Source organism: Perissodus microlepis, chromosome 4 (genome assembly GCF_051167445.1).
Source record: "Perissodus microlepis isolate ML-2025 ecotype Zambia chromosome 4, ASM5116744v1, whole genome shotgun sequence".
Taxonomy (NCBI): Eukaryota; Metazoa; Chordata; class Actinopteri; order Cichliformes; family Cichlidae; genus Perissodus; species Perissodus microlepis.
The window spans coordinates 8,092,541-8,107,472 of NC_140464.1; the positions used below are offsets into that span (position 1 = coordinate 8,092,541).

Genomic DNA, 14,932 nt, shown 5'->3' on the forward strand with positions numbered 1-14,932 from the left:
GGGATCTGAGCTCCTCTCGAGGGGGGTGGGGGCAGGTATGATCCTGAGTGTTGGTGAAAGACTGGGCCACCTGAGAAGTCTCTAGAGGGGAGTGATACTGATCAGTGGATTAAGCAGAGGAAGACATGGAGGTTGGTGGGAATCAAAGCCCTCAAAAATCCAAGGATTTAGATCATGAGGTACCTCACTCTGTGCTGCTGGATGAATATCAAATACCCCTGCTGAGTTTCAGCAGGGGTAAGATCTCCATTTTTAGAAACACTACATTTCAACAGCTAAGAAAACCTTTACTCTTCCACCATTAGCGCTGAAATAAGTCTATAATTCATGCAATTATTCAACATGAAACTGGTGCCCATTTTGGTAATTTATTAAGACAAACTAACTAGATTTCTGGCACCTAAAGAATAAAATGCTGAAGAAGTCGAATCTAACAAATTAAATATTTAGATCCAGATTTGACTAGGGGGTGGCATGGTGGGACAGTAGTTAGTATTACCCTCTCACAGCAAGACTAATGTAGGTTTGAAGAATCTTGTCTCTATCTGAAGTTTGCATGTTCCCTGTGTGGGTTTGTGCCAGGTTCCTTCTACAGCATAGTGAAATTTATGATTGATTAATTGGTGACTGTTTGTAGGTGTGGAATAGAGCATACTATAATTAGCATCTTTGTGTTAGCCCCATGAGTGAATCTCTAAACCTGTCCAATGTGCATCTTTGGATGTACCAAATGGTACCTGTAACAATTTTGATGAGCAGTATTTCCTTATATTAATGCCATGACTTTGCCACGCATCCAAAAATGCCTTTTGTGTCTCATTGTCATTTGTCCCATTTGTCCTCTGACTGTTTACATTATAAGCAGAGACCAAAACTAGCAAAATATCAGATCAAAGGCTTGCTCTTAGCAGGCCTTCTGTGGAGCAGAACTACAGAGCAGCAAATTATGGATCACTGATATGCAGGTAATCATCATATTTCTTTAACCTGAATAAGACTTAATCTATTAAATAGTTAATCTTTTGACAGTCTAGTTTAATAAAACAGATTTTAATAGCTTTTAGATCTCTCAATTCAGCAGACTGATCCACTGAGAACTTTAACCACTGACAAAATAACAAAAAAATATGGATACTGGCGTCATTAAACACAAATTCTCTTACACATACAAGCGCTGAGCACTTGATTTAGCAGGCAAGTGCTAATTCAAGGCAGCTTCAGAGCATAAACAACTTCTCTGGGGAAAACTCTTGCCTTTAAATCATCATTACTGGTGACAGACATAGTCCCAGCAAAGACGGGTTCAACAGTGGAGTCAATCAAAGCCAAAGGTGATTGATGCTTGTCATGATTGATGCCGGCTCTCTGTCTCTTAGCACCAGGCTGGTGCTCTCTTCACTTGCTCAGTCGCTGCCCTTTGTTAGGATAGGACATGGTTTATAAGCATCGATTAGTCCCCTTTGTACAACTCCCTGTCCTTTCTGAATGTATGGACTGTTGAGGTTCCCTCCAAGAAAGAATAGTTTGTTTTAAAGTGAAAGAAATTAAAATTTTTGTAAGCAAGAAGAGCACTTTTGATCATTTGAAGTCATGAAAAAAAAATCCACATTTTGACAAAATACATTTTCCTAAGAGTTTATAGATATGTTTTTCTTACATTTTTCTTTTTAATACTTGCTTTGTAAATGATAAACTGGCTCGAAATGGCCTCAAGCCATGATCCAGTTGGATATGTTTTTGGCCTTATCCGTGCATAAAGAGATTTCTATGGATTCTATGAATCTTTTAATGTTATGTGATAATGAAATCCTCACTGAAATTCAAGCTCTCTCTTTCACACAGAGGTGAATCCCTGTCCATCTTTACATTTGAAAGATTCAGCCTCTCTGTGATGCTCTTTTGAATAGGCAATCACATTACTTAACACAAATGGCTGTGTGAAGTTCTACAAGGCGTCTTTTGTTAGCATCACACATATTTTTTTTTCAATTTTCATTGCTCCTGACTAAACTTCAGCTGTTTTTATGAAATCTAATATTTTTGCTTTTAAAAGACTGGGGCATTATTGCATTCTGTTTTTAATCAACATTTCACAGCACTTTTTGAAAGCAAAGTTGTACAACATTTGTCACTGCACCTCTAAACAACAAATATAATTTCATTCTACAGAATAACATTGTTTGCCACTGCCTTCCTAACTGCACTGTTTTCTGAACTCACACAATTATGGCTAGATTTACACAATGAAATCACAACACTGTGGCTCGGGTTAAAAGCAGTACTTCATTATCCTCAGAAGACCTTTGTCATCATGGTTACAATAATTACCAACTAGATGAGGTGGTCAGACTTTAAAGAAACCAACATGTTGTGGGATGGTTACCGAAACAATGATTTTGAACACATGCATTTATGTCTCACCCTGCTATACTGTTATGAATGCATGTGTCCTGCTATTATTGGTTCTCTTATTTGTGCTGTGAAAAGGCTTAAACTTTAATTACCCACACCACTCCATGGTGGCAATTCTCCAAATTTTCTTGGAAAACATCTTGTGTTTAATATACACTTTGAACCCCATCCAGTGCTGATGTCGAGAGGTGGTGCACGAGTAGTAAATGTCTTCTGTGTCTAAATGTGCATATAAGCATTTTCTAATGAGGCTGAGGAGGCTGACCTTGTGGGTTGAGAAGAAATCTGTTTACTCTGAGCCAGGGAGCCAGAGTGCTAAGAATAGCAGACAGGTGTGTTATTGGCTCCTGATGGCACACAATGTGGGCATTAGCCTCAGACAGCTCCTCACCAGCCTTTACTTTCATGGCAGATATAACTCATTTCATAGAGTGTTAATTTGGAGCACTATTCCATTACAGTTTGGCATTGTGGTGCATGCCAGCACTGGCTCGCACTGCTGCATTTCAATTTCACATAAGGCCAATCACACAATTGGGCTTATTAAAGAGTGTTCCTCCTCACAAAATTTGCTTAAGAACTGCAAAATTATTCACAGCATAAAAACTAGCATTGACTTATGTACTTTCTCTCTTCACTGACCCCCTCCTCCATGTTCTTTCTCTTTCTCGTATTCTTTCCCTTTTCCCTCAGTGTTCTTCATTCATTTCATCTTATCTTTCATTTTCCACTCATCATCTCATTTCATCTCTGCTGTTGCATTCCTCTTTCAGAGCTCTCCTTTGCAACAGCGGAATATTAAAATGATATTTGATGAGAGCGTTATCAGGCTTCTACTCTTTTGTCCACTTTCTCCTTTCTGAAGGAGACTCAAAAAGTGCTCCAGGCAAAAAAAAAAGTGTGTGTGTATGTGTGTTCATGTGCATGTGGACATGTCTGTCAGATGGGATAAAGTGGAAAAAGTCTCTTTCCAACCCCAGCACCTTCATATCTCATCTCTGATATTCCATCTAGCATCCAAGAGTATTTTGAATTTCTGCCTAGACAGTGATCTTCTCTGGGGGAGGAAAGTAAAAATTTAAAAGACAGAGGGGGAAAAAGTGCTCTGGCTCTTCTCCATTCCCATCAGCTGTGATGGATAAATGAAATGTGTGGACGTAGACAAGAGCAACATGAGATGTAATGGGCTCACTCTGCAGTCAAAATGCCACCGGAGCAATTCATGCTCTCTGAGGTAAAGTTGCAGCTGTGCGGTGAGAAAAAGTCAACATTCATTTTCTGTTGAAAGAAAACCAATGCACTTCTATTCCTTTATCACAAGTTAAAATGTCTATATTTACACTGCCAGTGTGAAAACATTTGAACTTTTTGTAAAAGAAGATAAGTGCCTTTGATGTCTTCTAACTTTATTTTCTATTTGACAGCCCATTAAATGAATGCTCTCACCACAATCTGGAACCCTCTCAATTCTCAACCAGCAATATATGGTTTTCTTTTCATGCTGCACAGATACACCAATTCTGGTTCTGTAACTACCCTCTGCATCTAACTGAGATTGAGAGAAGAGAGCATAGAGTAACTGAGGTGAAGTCAAGCAGTTGAGGCAAAGGGGCTAAAAATGACCCCAGTAAGGCTTTGATCGATCCCAGTCTGCCCCTGTATTTACACAGCATTTCTTTATCCCAGATTTTTCCCCATTCCCATAGCATCTGAGCCTTCCATCCATCACAAGGCACAAAGACAGAGGTTCTAGGGGAAAAAATGTGAGTTACAATTTCAGAGGTCTGAATTTATAGTGGGGATAGGAGGCCAAGAGGATGAGGGATAAGGTGTACAGAAGATATAATCTCAAAGTGTAACACACTGGAGCTGAGAGAAAGGGATAAAGGTGGCCAAGATATGGAGGGGGATGGAAACTGTCAATAATGTGAGAAGCAGATTGGTTGATGGGGTTTAGAAAGATGCAATGGAGCAGAAGAGGAGTTAGAGGAATCAAAGCGTGATAGAGTGATATCGAGAAGGTGGAGAGGATTGGAGAAGGATCGGTTACAAATAGCACACTCTTGCAGATGCCTTCGTCCCATCTTTCTGCCACTATACCTACTTGTTCCCTCCTCTAAGCAAGTATCCATAAGTGTGGGAAGGGCTGCCTCAGATGTAGATGTCTTGCTTATGTCCCGCTCTCGTTCCCGGTCTCTGTCTCGGTCTCGCTCTCTCCCTGTGGATGACTCCCCCCCAGCTCGTCGCTGCCTGTTTTTCTGGGCCTCCATGGCTTTGAGTTTACGCGCGTGCTTGTGACCTTTATAGTGGGCCTCTGCTTGGTTCTGTGGGAATATGAGACAAAAACAGGGCAAAAAGGAAAATCAGAAATTACTTCATGAATAATCTGCTAGAAAGACTGGAGTTCGCGTGCAATAAATGTTAAAATGCACGCCTGGAATATTCACTCTCTCACAGGCATACGCAGGCGGCAAAGAGTAGAGTCTGTTTCTACCTGATAACAGTGCTGGCACGTTGGGAGGCCAGAGGTATAATTGCATGTGGAATATGCAACAAGAGAGAGGATTCCATCTCTACAACTAGCCTATAAATGCTCACTGTGAGAATCAGCCTCTGCAAAACCTAGACGCATCTGGCAATACATGCTAATGTCACACACATCTGAGCGCTCGTGAGCACGCACAAACCCACAAACGCGGATCAGACGCAAAACACATTCTGACTGACTGCACTGCAGCAATAAACACGCAAGTTTCTCTCCGGGCGGATTTACCTTCCCATTTGCATCACTCTCACGACCTCGGTTCAATCCCAGAACAAAGCCCCTGTTGTCAGAGTAAGCATGGATACATACGAAAAGAAAATAAATCGATAAAGAGATCACTCATTAAAAGAGAAGATAAATTTTAGGGATAAACTCTCTTCAGAGCGTAGTCTGGATAGAACGTAGGTACAGAAGGGAAGATTTCAGACCCATAATGAGAGACAATCACAAATAACATACATGAATTGGAATTTACACAAATTAAATACAAATCACAAAAACACCTATTTTTTAAAAATGCGAACATTTCCAAACACACTTTTTTGTAGCACGGTATGATGTAGCTGTTTCTCAAACACATCAAACTTTATTCTTAAGCTTCTAATTTAACACTTCCTGAAGAAACAACTCATGCAAATCCTCAGGTACTAAACAACTTGCATGAAAAGAGAGCTGACATTTATCTGAAGGACTCCTTAGTGAGAAATAAATACATGCAACAAGAAGATATGAGACTTGTGATCTCATTAAGGCCTTTTCAATAGGATCAAAATGCTGATTTAACCGAATGAACAATAGATTAGTCCTAAGCCAGCAGTTCCTAACCTTTTTCATCTGATGTATCCCACAGGCCTCTCAGATGGAATCAAGCACCCCTTTGCCACCAACTAACTGTTATTAACATATATAAGTGGATATTGTTAAAGTGTTTTTCCATCCAGCAGAACAAGCAATGTTATTTCAGTTGGATTTAAGCTAATTATTAACCCAACTAAGATATATACACTCCCGGTCATTTCATTTCATTTGCTTGTTAACACAAATATCTAATCAGCCAATAACATGGCAGCAACTCCATGCATTTAGACAAGTAGACATGATTAAGATGACCTGGAGAAAATTTAGATTGAGCATCAGGACAGTTAAAAAATATGATTTAAGTGACTTCAAAAGTGGCATGGTCTGGTTGTTGTTGCCAGACATGCTGTATTTCCGAAACTGCTGATCAACCGGCATTTTCCCACACAACCAGCTGTGGGGTTTATAAAGAATGGTCAGAACTGCAGTTCTCTGTGCAAAAATGTCTTGTGGATACCAGAGGTCAGACTAGAAAGGACAGACTGCTTTGAAAGCAACAGTAACTCAAATAACACTCCTGATAACTAAAGAAAGCATAATAGCATGAGCGAATGCACCGCATGTTCAACCTTGAAGCAGATGAGCTATAACAGCAGAAGACCATACTGGGTGTCACTTCTGAGGTTTCATTTTGCATGGGCTCACCAAAATGGGATAATAGAAGATTACAGAAATATCGCCTGGTCTGACGACTCTCTATGTCTACTGCTACATTTGGATGGTAGGGGCAGAATTGGCATAAACTATATGAAAACATGGATGCGTCCTGCCTTGTATCAGTGGCTTAGGCTGCTGCTGGTGGTGTTGTGCATTATTTACACGCAAATGCCTATGAATCCTCTTGCTGATCATACTGACCTTTTAATGACCACAGCGTTCCCATCTATTGATGGCTGCTTTGAGCAGGATAACACGCCATGTCAAACGGCCTCCTCAGTTTCCAGATCTTAATCCAATAGAGCACCTTTGGGATGAGAGGGAACAGGAGATTCCCAACATGGATGTGCAGCTGACAAATTTGCAGCAACTGTCAGTATGCGCCCAAATCTCTGAGGAATGTTTACAGCATGTTGTTGAATCTGTGCTCCAATGAATTAAAGGCAGTTATGAGACAAAATGTGGTCTAACCCAGTATTCGGAAGCTGTACCTAATAAAGCATCTGGTGAGTGTTTGTTTTTCCAAGTTATCCATTACATTTGGCTTTTTCAACAATGTATCACTTTTAAAGATTTCAAGTCTTTACAGTTATTCTTAGCTACGTATTTCTTCCAAACAAATCTTTACCTGGATTAGCTGGATTAGCAATTACATGGATACCATCAACTGTTAATCAATAAATTCCAGCGGACCGTTTTCACCATTGACCTCTATTTTACTCTATTTAACATCTTTGTTTAACAAGATATTTCGACTGTTTACGCATCCTCTTAATTTGAACTGCTTTGGTTTCAATCGTTTATTAATTTTTTTTGACCAATGCTTTTTTTGTTTATTCATTTATGCATTCCTTTTGGCTGTCTGTTTCAACTGCTTATTCATTAATTTTAATGAACAGTAACTTTTGTTCTCCAGCCTGTTCAGGTCCACTCAGTTCTTTAATTAAAATTATAATTTCAGTTTTATACTTTTATTTAATTTTATTTTTTTGTTGGATTAGTTGAACAAATCTTTGCATATACCCTGTGGCAACAAAACTCCCCCTGGGATATTTCTACCACTGATTGCGAGTCACTGCCATAAGCAATAATTAAGTTTACTGCTTATGCAGTATCGTGGCAGAGATACAAGGTCAGTGGCACACACATACACAACCACTACCAGCCTACAGTAAACAACAGAAGTTGGACTATAGAGTGTTAACCATGTATGCGTAGCCACCATAACGTGTCCGTCAAAAGATCTGTAAAAGGAACTCAAATACCTCAGCACATTGTCTGACTGATTTGCAGTGAAAAGGCTTCAGTGCTTGGCTTCACAGCTTGATTTGACGAATTCTGCTGGTGAGCCCTCCACCATTTGCTTCTCCATCCAACTGAGACTCAGTGGAGGCTTGAAGGACAAGGTGTGAAATGAGCTTTGGTTTTCACCATCCCAGCAGCGAGACTACAGGGAGATACAGTTTCTTCAAAGAGATTCAAGAATGTCCCGTGATTAAGAAATCGCTGCGATAAAAGGAAACACAAGGCTATATTCTGCCAGACATATGTTGTGGGGGTGTGAAAAGTGCCCCATCCCATAGCTCTGAAATACTGCGAAATTGTCTCATCCAATAATGACTTTCTTGTAGGAAAGGAAACTGACAAACAAGTGAAGTTGTTTTGCCAGTTGGTTTGTTTAATTCAGCAAATGCATAGCTCCCCCATTTCATTAAATTGATGAATTAACTTTTCATTATTTCCTTAAATTACAAGTATAGGGTCAATTTATAAATACAGGCAGCCAATGTTCCCTCTAAGCTTCGGCGCGTGCGTAATTGTGCACTGCTGGCACAGTCTCTGCACACAGAAAATCTGTGTTGCGCACAAAAAAAATCTAACCTGAAGTGAAATTAAAATAAATACATTAACAATTCTGTTTTGCAGTGTTAGTCAGTAAGTGACTGGCTGCTCCAGTATGGGATTAGAACGATGCCACCTTATCCCATAGTCCAGCCAATAATGCGATTCACATTCGTATATACGCAGCTAATCAACGTCGACAGGCTATGACAGCGTCCTTATGTGCCGACACCGGTGTTTTAGCTAGCAAAGCGGCGTGGCTGATGTGGAGTGAAGCCACGTTAATGACAACGTGTACAACCATTGGAGATGTGAGCAGGACAGACGGAACAATTGACGGAGAGAGTGTGGACTATACCACAATTTAAAAACGATAACAGTTTTTACTGTTATATGGCCACGTAAAACCAGAGTTATGATAAAAAATAGATGCAATGTTTGGTTTTCTTCCTGAATACTATTGTTGTTTATATTTACTGCGGGAAGAAACGGTAAAAACTGTGTTTTATAAGGAAAACGCTCGAAAGCACTCTCCGCCTGTGAGCAAACCCCCTCCCAGCCTTTCCTATTGGTGGAAAAATGTACTATGTGGACCAATCAAAAAGTGATATGGCATTTAGATGTTTAGGAAGAGGGAAGTTTTAGGAGTGACGGCGGTGTTTTGAGATGTGAGAGATTTGCGACGTTTAGCGCAAATCTTGTGTAGTTAGTGTGTAGTGTAGTCAATAGTTTTGTTGTGTGTGTCAGAACAATGAGGCGACTGCTGAATGTTACAGGTGTTACAGGAGTGATACATCTCCTGTTGTCAGGCCTGCAGGTATCAGGCTTGGGATGTTCTCCTTTATCTCATAGTGGACAGAAATTATGTTTTGGAGTGTCATAAATAATTTGTATGGCATCAGATTTGATGCAGAACAGCTGATTGTTCTGTGAATAGTTTGAAATGTTTATTTAAAAAACCGCCTTGGCTGCTTTTTTAGGTTAACAGCTGCAAAAAACGTTGTTGTTTGCAAAATGGTAAATGGCCTGTATTTGTATAGCACTTTACTAGTACCTAAGGACCCCAAAGCGCTTTACACAACCTGTCATCCACCCATTCACACACACATTCACACACTGGTGATGGCAAGCTACATTGTAGCCACAGCCACCCTGGGGCGCACTGACAGAGGCGAGGCTGCCGGACACTGGCGCCACCGGGCCCTCTGACAACCACCAGTAGGCAATGGGTCAAGTGTCTTGCCCAAGGACACAATGACCGAGACTGTCCGAGCCAGGGCTCGAACCGGCAACCTTCCGATTACAAGGCGAACTCCCAACTCCTGAGCCACGATCGCCCCAAAACTCAGTTACTTTTTTGAAGAAGTAACTATATAATTAATTGCCCAACATTGGTCATTATATACTGTATTTTGCAGAAAGAGAGTTACAGGACTGTCTCCCAGACCACAGACTCATACTCATAATACAAGTCAGAGAAAAAAAAAAAAAAAGAAAAAAAAAGTTGTGTTTTCAAAATTAGAGTTCAAGTTATTTTTACTTCCAATAGTGTTAACATACTACACAGGTCATGAACACGATTTTTTTACATTTTCATTGTAAGTGGGCTAAAGCAGTTAATTAAAAGTAGTCTAACATAAATGTAAATGCTGTAATTTGATTATTTTAATAAACCATGTAACTTGGATGGATTCGATGCTGGCGTGACCACAGTGCACACGTCTGCTGTTGCTCACAGTGGTCCAAGGGACCGCTCAGGGAGTTTGTGTGTTCGCTCAGACACATGAAAAATTAGAGGGAACATTGCAGGCAGCCCAATATTATTGTAAAATGACAACATGTTATATGGCAAACACAAGGAAGGATATAAAACATCTTTAGCAATTATTCTCCACACTTTCAGTACCCTCACCTTCCAATAACATTACACAAGTAATATAAACCAAACTTTACTGTAAACTCTTTATTCTCTATGACCTTCTCCTCCTCAATCTAGACCAGAATTGTTTGTTTCTTTGTCCATGAACTCCCCCTAAACCATTAGGAATTAAGCATCGAAAGTAACCACACAAACATCTTACACCCCGGAGGTTCTTAGCTATAACGGATGTTATGACTTGGCTTGGCAGCCTCCTAGCAACAGGCTAAAGTGACCTGTTTTTGCATTTATGCACCTATAATACCTTAGAAATCCATTCTATCATTTTTATTTCACAATAATAAGACCTTCTCTATGTCCATAAAAGTTGAACTATATATTATATATTGTGACATTATCACATTGCCTAGCAACCACCTAGCAATGGGCTAAAACGACACATTTTTAGTAAATGAACAACATCTACCACCCCTGTGTTTTTTAAAAAAGCTTTTCGCTGTGTGATCAAGTATATTAGTTCACCAATATACTTAGTATAGTACTTAAAACAAATAATGTTAAAAATTCAGTAGAAGCAATTAATGGTCCAAATACACTGAAAAAAACTATAATAGCTAAATCAGTTTTGGGAAATGAACTTTTTTGACTTCTTGCCAACTGAGATTTATTCTACTCTCATTTCAATAGAGACGGGTGACAAAAACATGTCATAAGAAGTTGCTGGTTTTCTGTGTGTCAATTGAATTTATATCTGGTGACAACAGCTTATGAGCTCACATAACACTTAGTGACCCCTCATGCCTTACGGATGGAACCTCTTCTTATCCTCAAGGTGACCAGAGCCATGAAAATAGAAATATTTTTATGCAAAATGGGGTCACCAGGAAAAGTGATGATTTACCCTTTGAGACATGTCTTAAAAAAGAAATATGGTGCGAGTGTTTGTATTCTGTGTTTGTATTCTGTACTGTTCTGTACAAACTGTACAGAAAAAGAACATATATAGATATTTTATTCTATTATATGTTCTACTAACACATATTTCAGAAGTCTGACATTTCTCCACTATATTTGTATATGAAAATTATAATTATTACAAATTTTAAAAATTGTGACTAAGTAGCCTATCTTTGGCTGAATTCTGAAAGTTTTGTTTATGCTAGAATTTCTGAATAATCTGGTCCCTGTACATGTATTTATCTGTTTTTGTAGTCTCGCCATGTCTATCCAGCCTTTCCTTTAACAATACACTGTCTAACATAGACAGGCTTGCCTGTCGAAAGAAAGGTGCACACCTGCGTGCCATGGATCCTGTGGCAAGATCATACAGTGTATAGGTGAGAGTGACAGAACTGCATCTAATGTGCGTCTTGTACCAAATGATTGTTTTTGTAAAATTGCTGCTCAAGTTCAAGGCCAAACCAACTCTCAGGCCAACAGACTGACTGTCAGCGCTCCCGACAGCCAGTCCCCCACTGGTTATTAGTCTCTTGAAATGATTTTGGTTCATGTTGGTACGGTCATTTTTCAGGTGGTTTATAGATCATCAAAAATTTCTGTGGTGGTTTTTGCATTCTTTGACACCAGCTCTATTTTTCAGTGTTATAAAATACATAACAGAAGAGTTTAAATTGAAGAGAAATGCTTTCTTGTTCTGCACTACTACTACTGTTGTGGAATGAAACATACAATCGTGCTTGTAGTTTTGGGCCACATAAAATGTTACCAAGGGCTGTTACACTGGCCCAACAGGGATAACCCTGCCAGTGACATTCCCCCCATCCGGTTGCACAACATCGCCTCATGATCAGATTTTTTCCCATAATTTATATCTGTCTGTATGGCTAGCACAAGTAGCTGGTTAGCCTATAAGCTTAGCACAAATACTAGAAACCTGGAAACATCCATCAAAGCTACACCCCAGAGTACACCTCTGCATCACTGCAGGTGGGTGAAAGGTCGAACCACTGAGGAATTGCTAAAAACAAGATTGTCAGCTGGTGTTAAGTTGCTCTTTAAGGTCTATTTGTGCTCTACTGAGCAGCAAAGTGAGCTTACTTATTTCCCCTTTGAGAATTATGCATAAGGATAAGTTGGTATAATATATGAGCAAACTCTAAGGAGGATGCATGGAAGTGTTAGAAAAGTATTCATGCTCTCTGAGAGACTGATAAAGCTACAGTCAGACCTGACACTCCTCTTTAAGTCGGTGTGCGGAGGCAGGGAATGGGATTTGCTCTAGTGTGTGAAGAGCACGACTGCATCTCTGCTCCCCCCTCAGCTCCCTGTCTCCTGTGCCTCAGACCTTCTTTGAAGATGGAGTCCAAATAAAAGTGTGTGACAGCGAGTGTGTGCGCTTAGCTGTGCCTAGACCGAAGAAGTCTTCTGGCTTTCTGGACATTTTCTTGCTTATATAAATATGCATAAAATGTCATGGGATGTTTTTCTGTGTTTGTGTGCATGCAATCTAGTCTGCACGTTTGTGTGTGCATGTATGTGCTTTAGCGAGGGTGGCAAAAATGGAGTAGGGAACTGAGAATGCTGCTTCCTGCTGTGGCGGCTGATTGTTTCTGCTCTTTGCTGATAAACGGCAGCTTTCCCTGCTGTCTAATCCCTCATACCAAAACAACTCACAAGAAAGCAAAACCGAACAAACTTTTACATAGAAATAACAATCAAATGACCAATTTTTCATTTAAATATACAATCATTTGGAGAAAGGGAAACACTCAGACCTTTTTCGCATTTCCTTATACACACACAGCATGCAAAAATGCAGTGATCTGAGGTAATTGCAGAAAGAAAATAAGAACTAAATTGTCACAGTCTGGCAGAGGCAGACTATAGGGAGTGGAGAGGTTGGACCCAAGTGCGTACACGCAAAATAACAAGACTTAATATTAACTGAAAACGAGCTATTTATTGAAGGCTGATTTTAGCAAAGAAAAACTAAAGCAAAGACAAAACCTAAACTGGGTGAGCTAAACATAACAAAACCCTGGAACATGAACATAGACATAGAGACCTGGCATGGAGATAAGGTAGGATAGCAGATGCTCAGACAAGGCATGAATGAACACACACAGACTAAAAGCACACAGGAGGTGATCAGGGGAAGTGGAAACACATGGGGAAAAACAGCTGACACAAATGAACATAATGACATGCAGTAGAAGAGTAAAATTTCTACTCTTCAATGAACACAGGAACACATGACCGTTTTCAAAATAAAACAGGAAACACAATGAGACAGACATGACAACATGAACTTGACAACAAATGACATGCAGACATGAAACACATAGGACAGGGGAGGCTTAATACAGGGGTAGAAAACACAAAGGGAAACTAACAAACAAAGAACTATAATGACAACCTAGGCATGATAGAATGAACTTAGAAAACCTAAAGGACTTAAACATAACAAACTAAAACCAAAACGCTGATCGTGACATAAATTCAAGAAGATAGCAGAAGCCCAAAACGATCTTCTCCGAGGCCAGACTCACTTTCTAGTATAGTGTGCTTTTATGTTTTAAATTACACAGTCTGGCGTACTGTCTGTTTCCCTGCCTTGTAGTCCAACATTATCTCTTTCTTCCTCATAAACACCGAAACATAAAGCCAATGCAGCGTGTCTTACCGTCGAGTTAAAGCGCAGGTGGCAAATGTTGCAGGAGATAATCTGTTTCTTCTTGAGTGGCTGTGGAACACCAAAAGTGTGGTTGATCACAGCCTTCTGGACAGGGTCCATCTGAGAAACAGAAACACATGACAAGTATAAGCTATATTAGTTCTATATAATTTTATTTTCCCAAATGATGTTCTGGTCACAGAGTGCAAGACACAAGAGCATCTTACCAGTTAGCTTTTTGGGAAATTGTTGAGATATATGATCCAAATGATAAGTCTTCATTTTTGTTTCCATTTTTTTTTTATATGACCAAGTTAGATTTTTTGATTTATGACTTAAGTGTACTAGTAAAATCGTCCCATGATCTGTTGCGGTTTTCAGTTTGAACCCGAGATCCTGACAATATGTTCTGATCAAACTTGAATTCTCCCCAGTTGCATGTTTTTTATGAATTCATAGATGCAGAAATCTTTAGTGTATAGTGCAATACAACAAATTCACTTTCCTTTAAAGGTGGCGAGTTGTGCATCAGTGTGGTAAAATTTCAAATGGACCTATTATTCTCTTTTCCAACTCCAAACTATCTTTACTCTCAGGCTCCTCTAGAGCAGCCCTACATGATTCATAGTTCAATGTAATCCTTATTAGGCCTTGGTCCAACCCCTAAATTCATCCACTAGTCACTCTGCCTTTTATGCCAGCCTTGATCGGCTTCCCCCTGGTAAACAAATAAACAGCAGGTAAATGGGAAGTCCTCACAGCCACAGCTGTATGCCTGCGATAGATCATACAGAGCTAGGGATAGAAAAAAATATTCCCAGCTCTGTATGGGAATAGGAATAGAAAAAATATCAATAGACAGTCTGAAGTCCGGGCTTTTGACTCAAGAATTATATTTACATACTCTGACCTCATTACTTGGAGCTTTGGCCATGGTTCTTATGAGCTTTATTATAAGAACAGACTAACAGGATATACGGATGGCAGAAAATAAGGAAAACAAGGAAAAGCTATTTTTGAATACACTAGATGGAAATAATAATAATAAAAAAAACTGGAAAGCATTAAATGCTACTGATGATAAGGTAATGTTAGAATCAAAAGG

The 14,932-nt window shown here is 39.6% G+C and overlaps 1 protein-coding gene across 3 annotated transcripts in view; it reads right to left on the reverse strand.

Moving 5' to 3' along the window:
• Nucleotides 1–14,932, reverse strand: part of znf385c (zinc finger protein 385C) — a 142,923-nt gene that overhangs the window by 9,469 nt on the left and 118,522 nt on the right. For all 3 annotated transcript variants that reach the window (XM_084925404.1, XM_084925405.1, XM_084925406.1), the window contains 2 exons: nt 13,837–13,947; nt 4,517–4,736 (listed from right to left, as the gene is read on the reverse strand). In XM_084925404.1, coding sequence (XP_084781530.1) covers nt 4,517–4,736; nt 13,837–13,947 — 331 coding nt within the window. The remainder of the gene's footprint in view (nt 1–4,516; nt 4,737–13,836; nt 13,948–14,932) is intronic.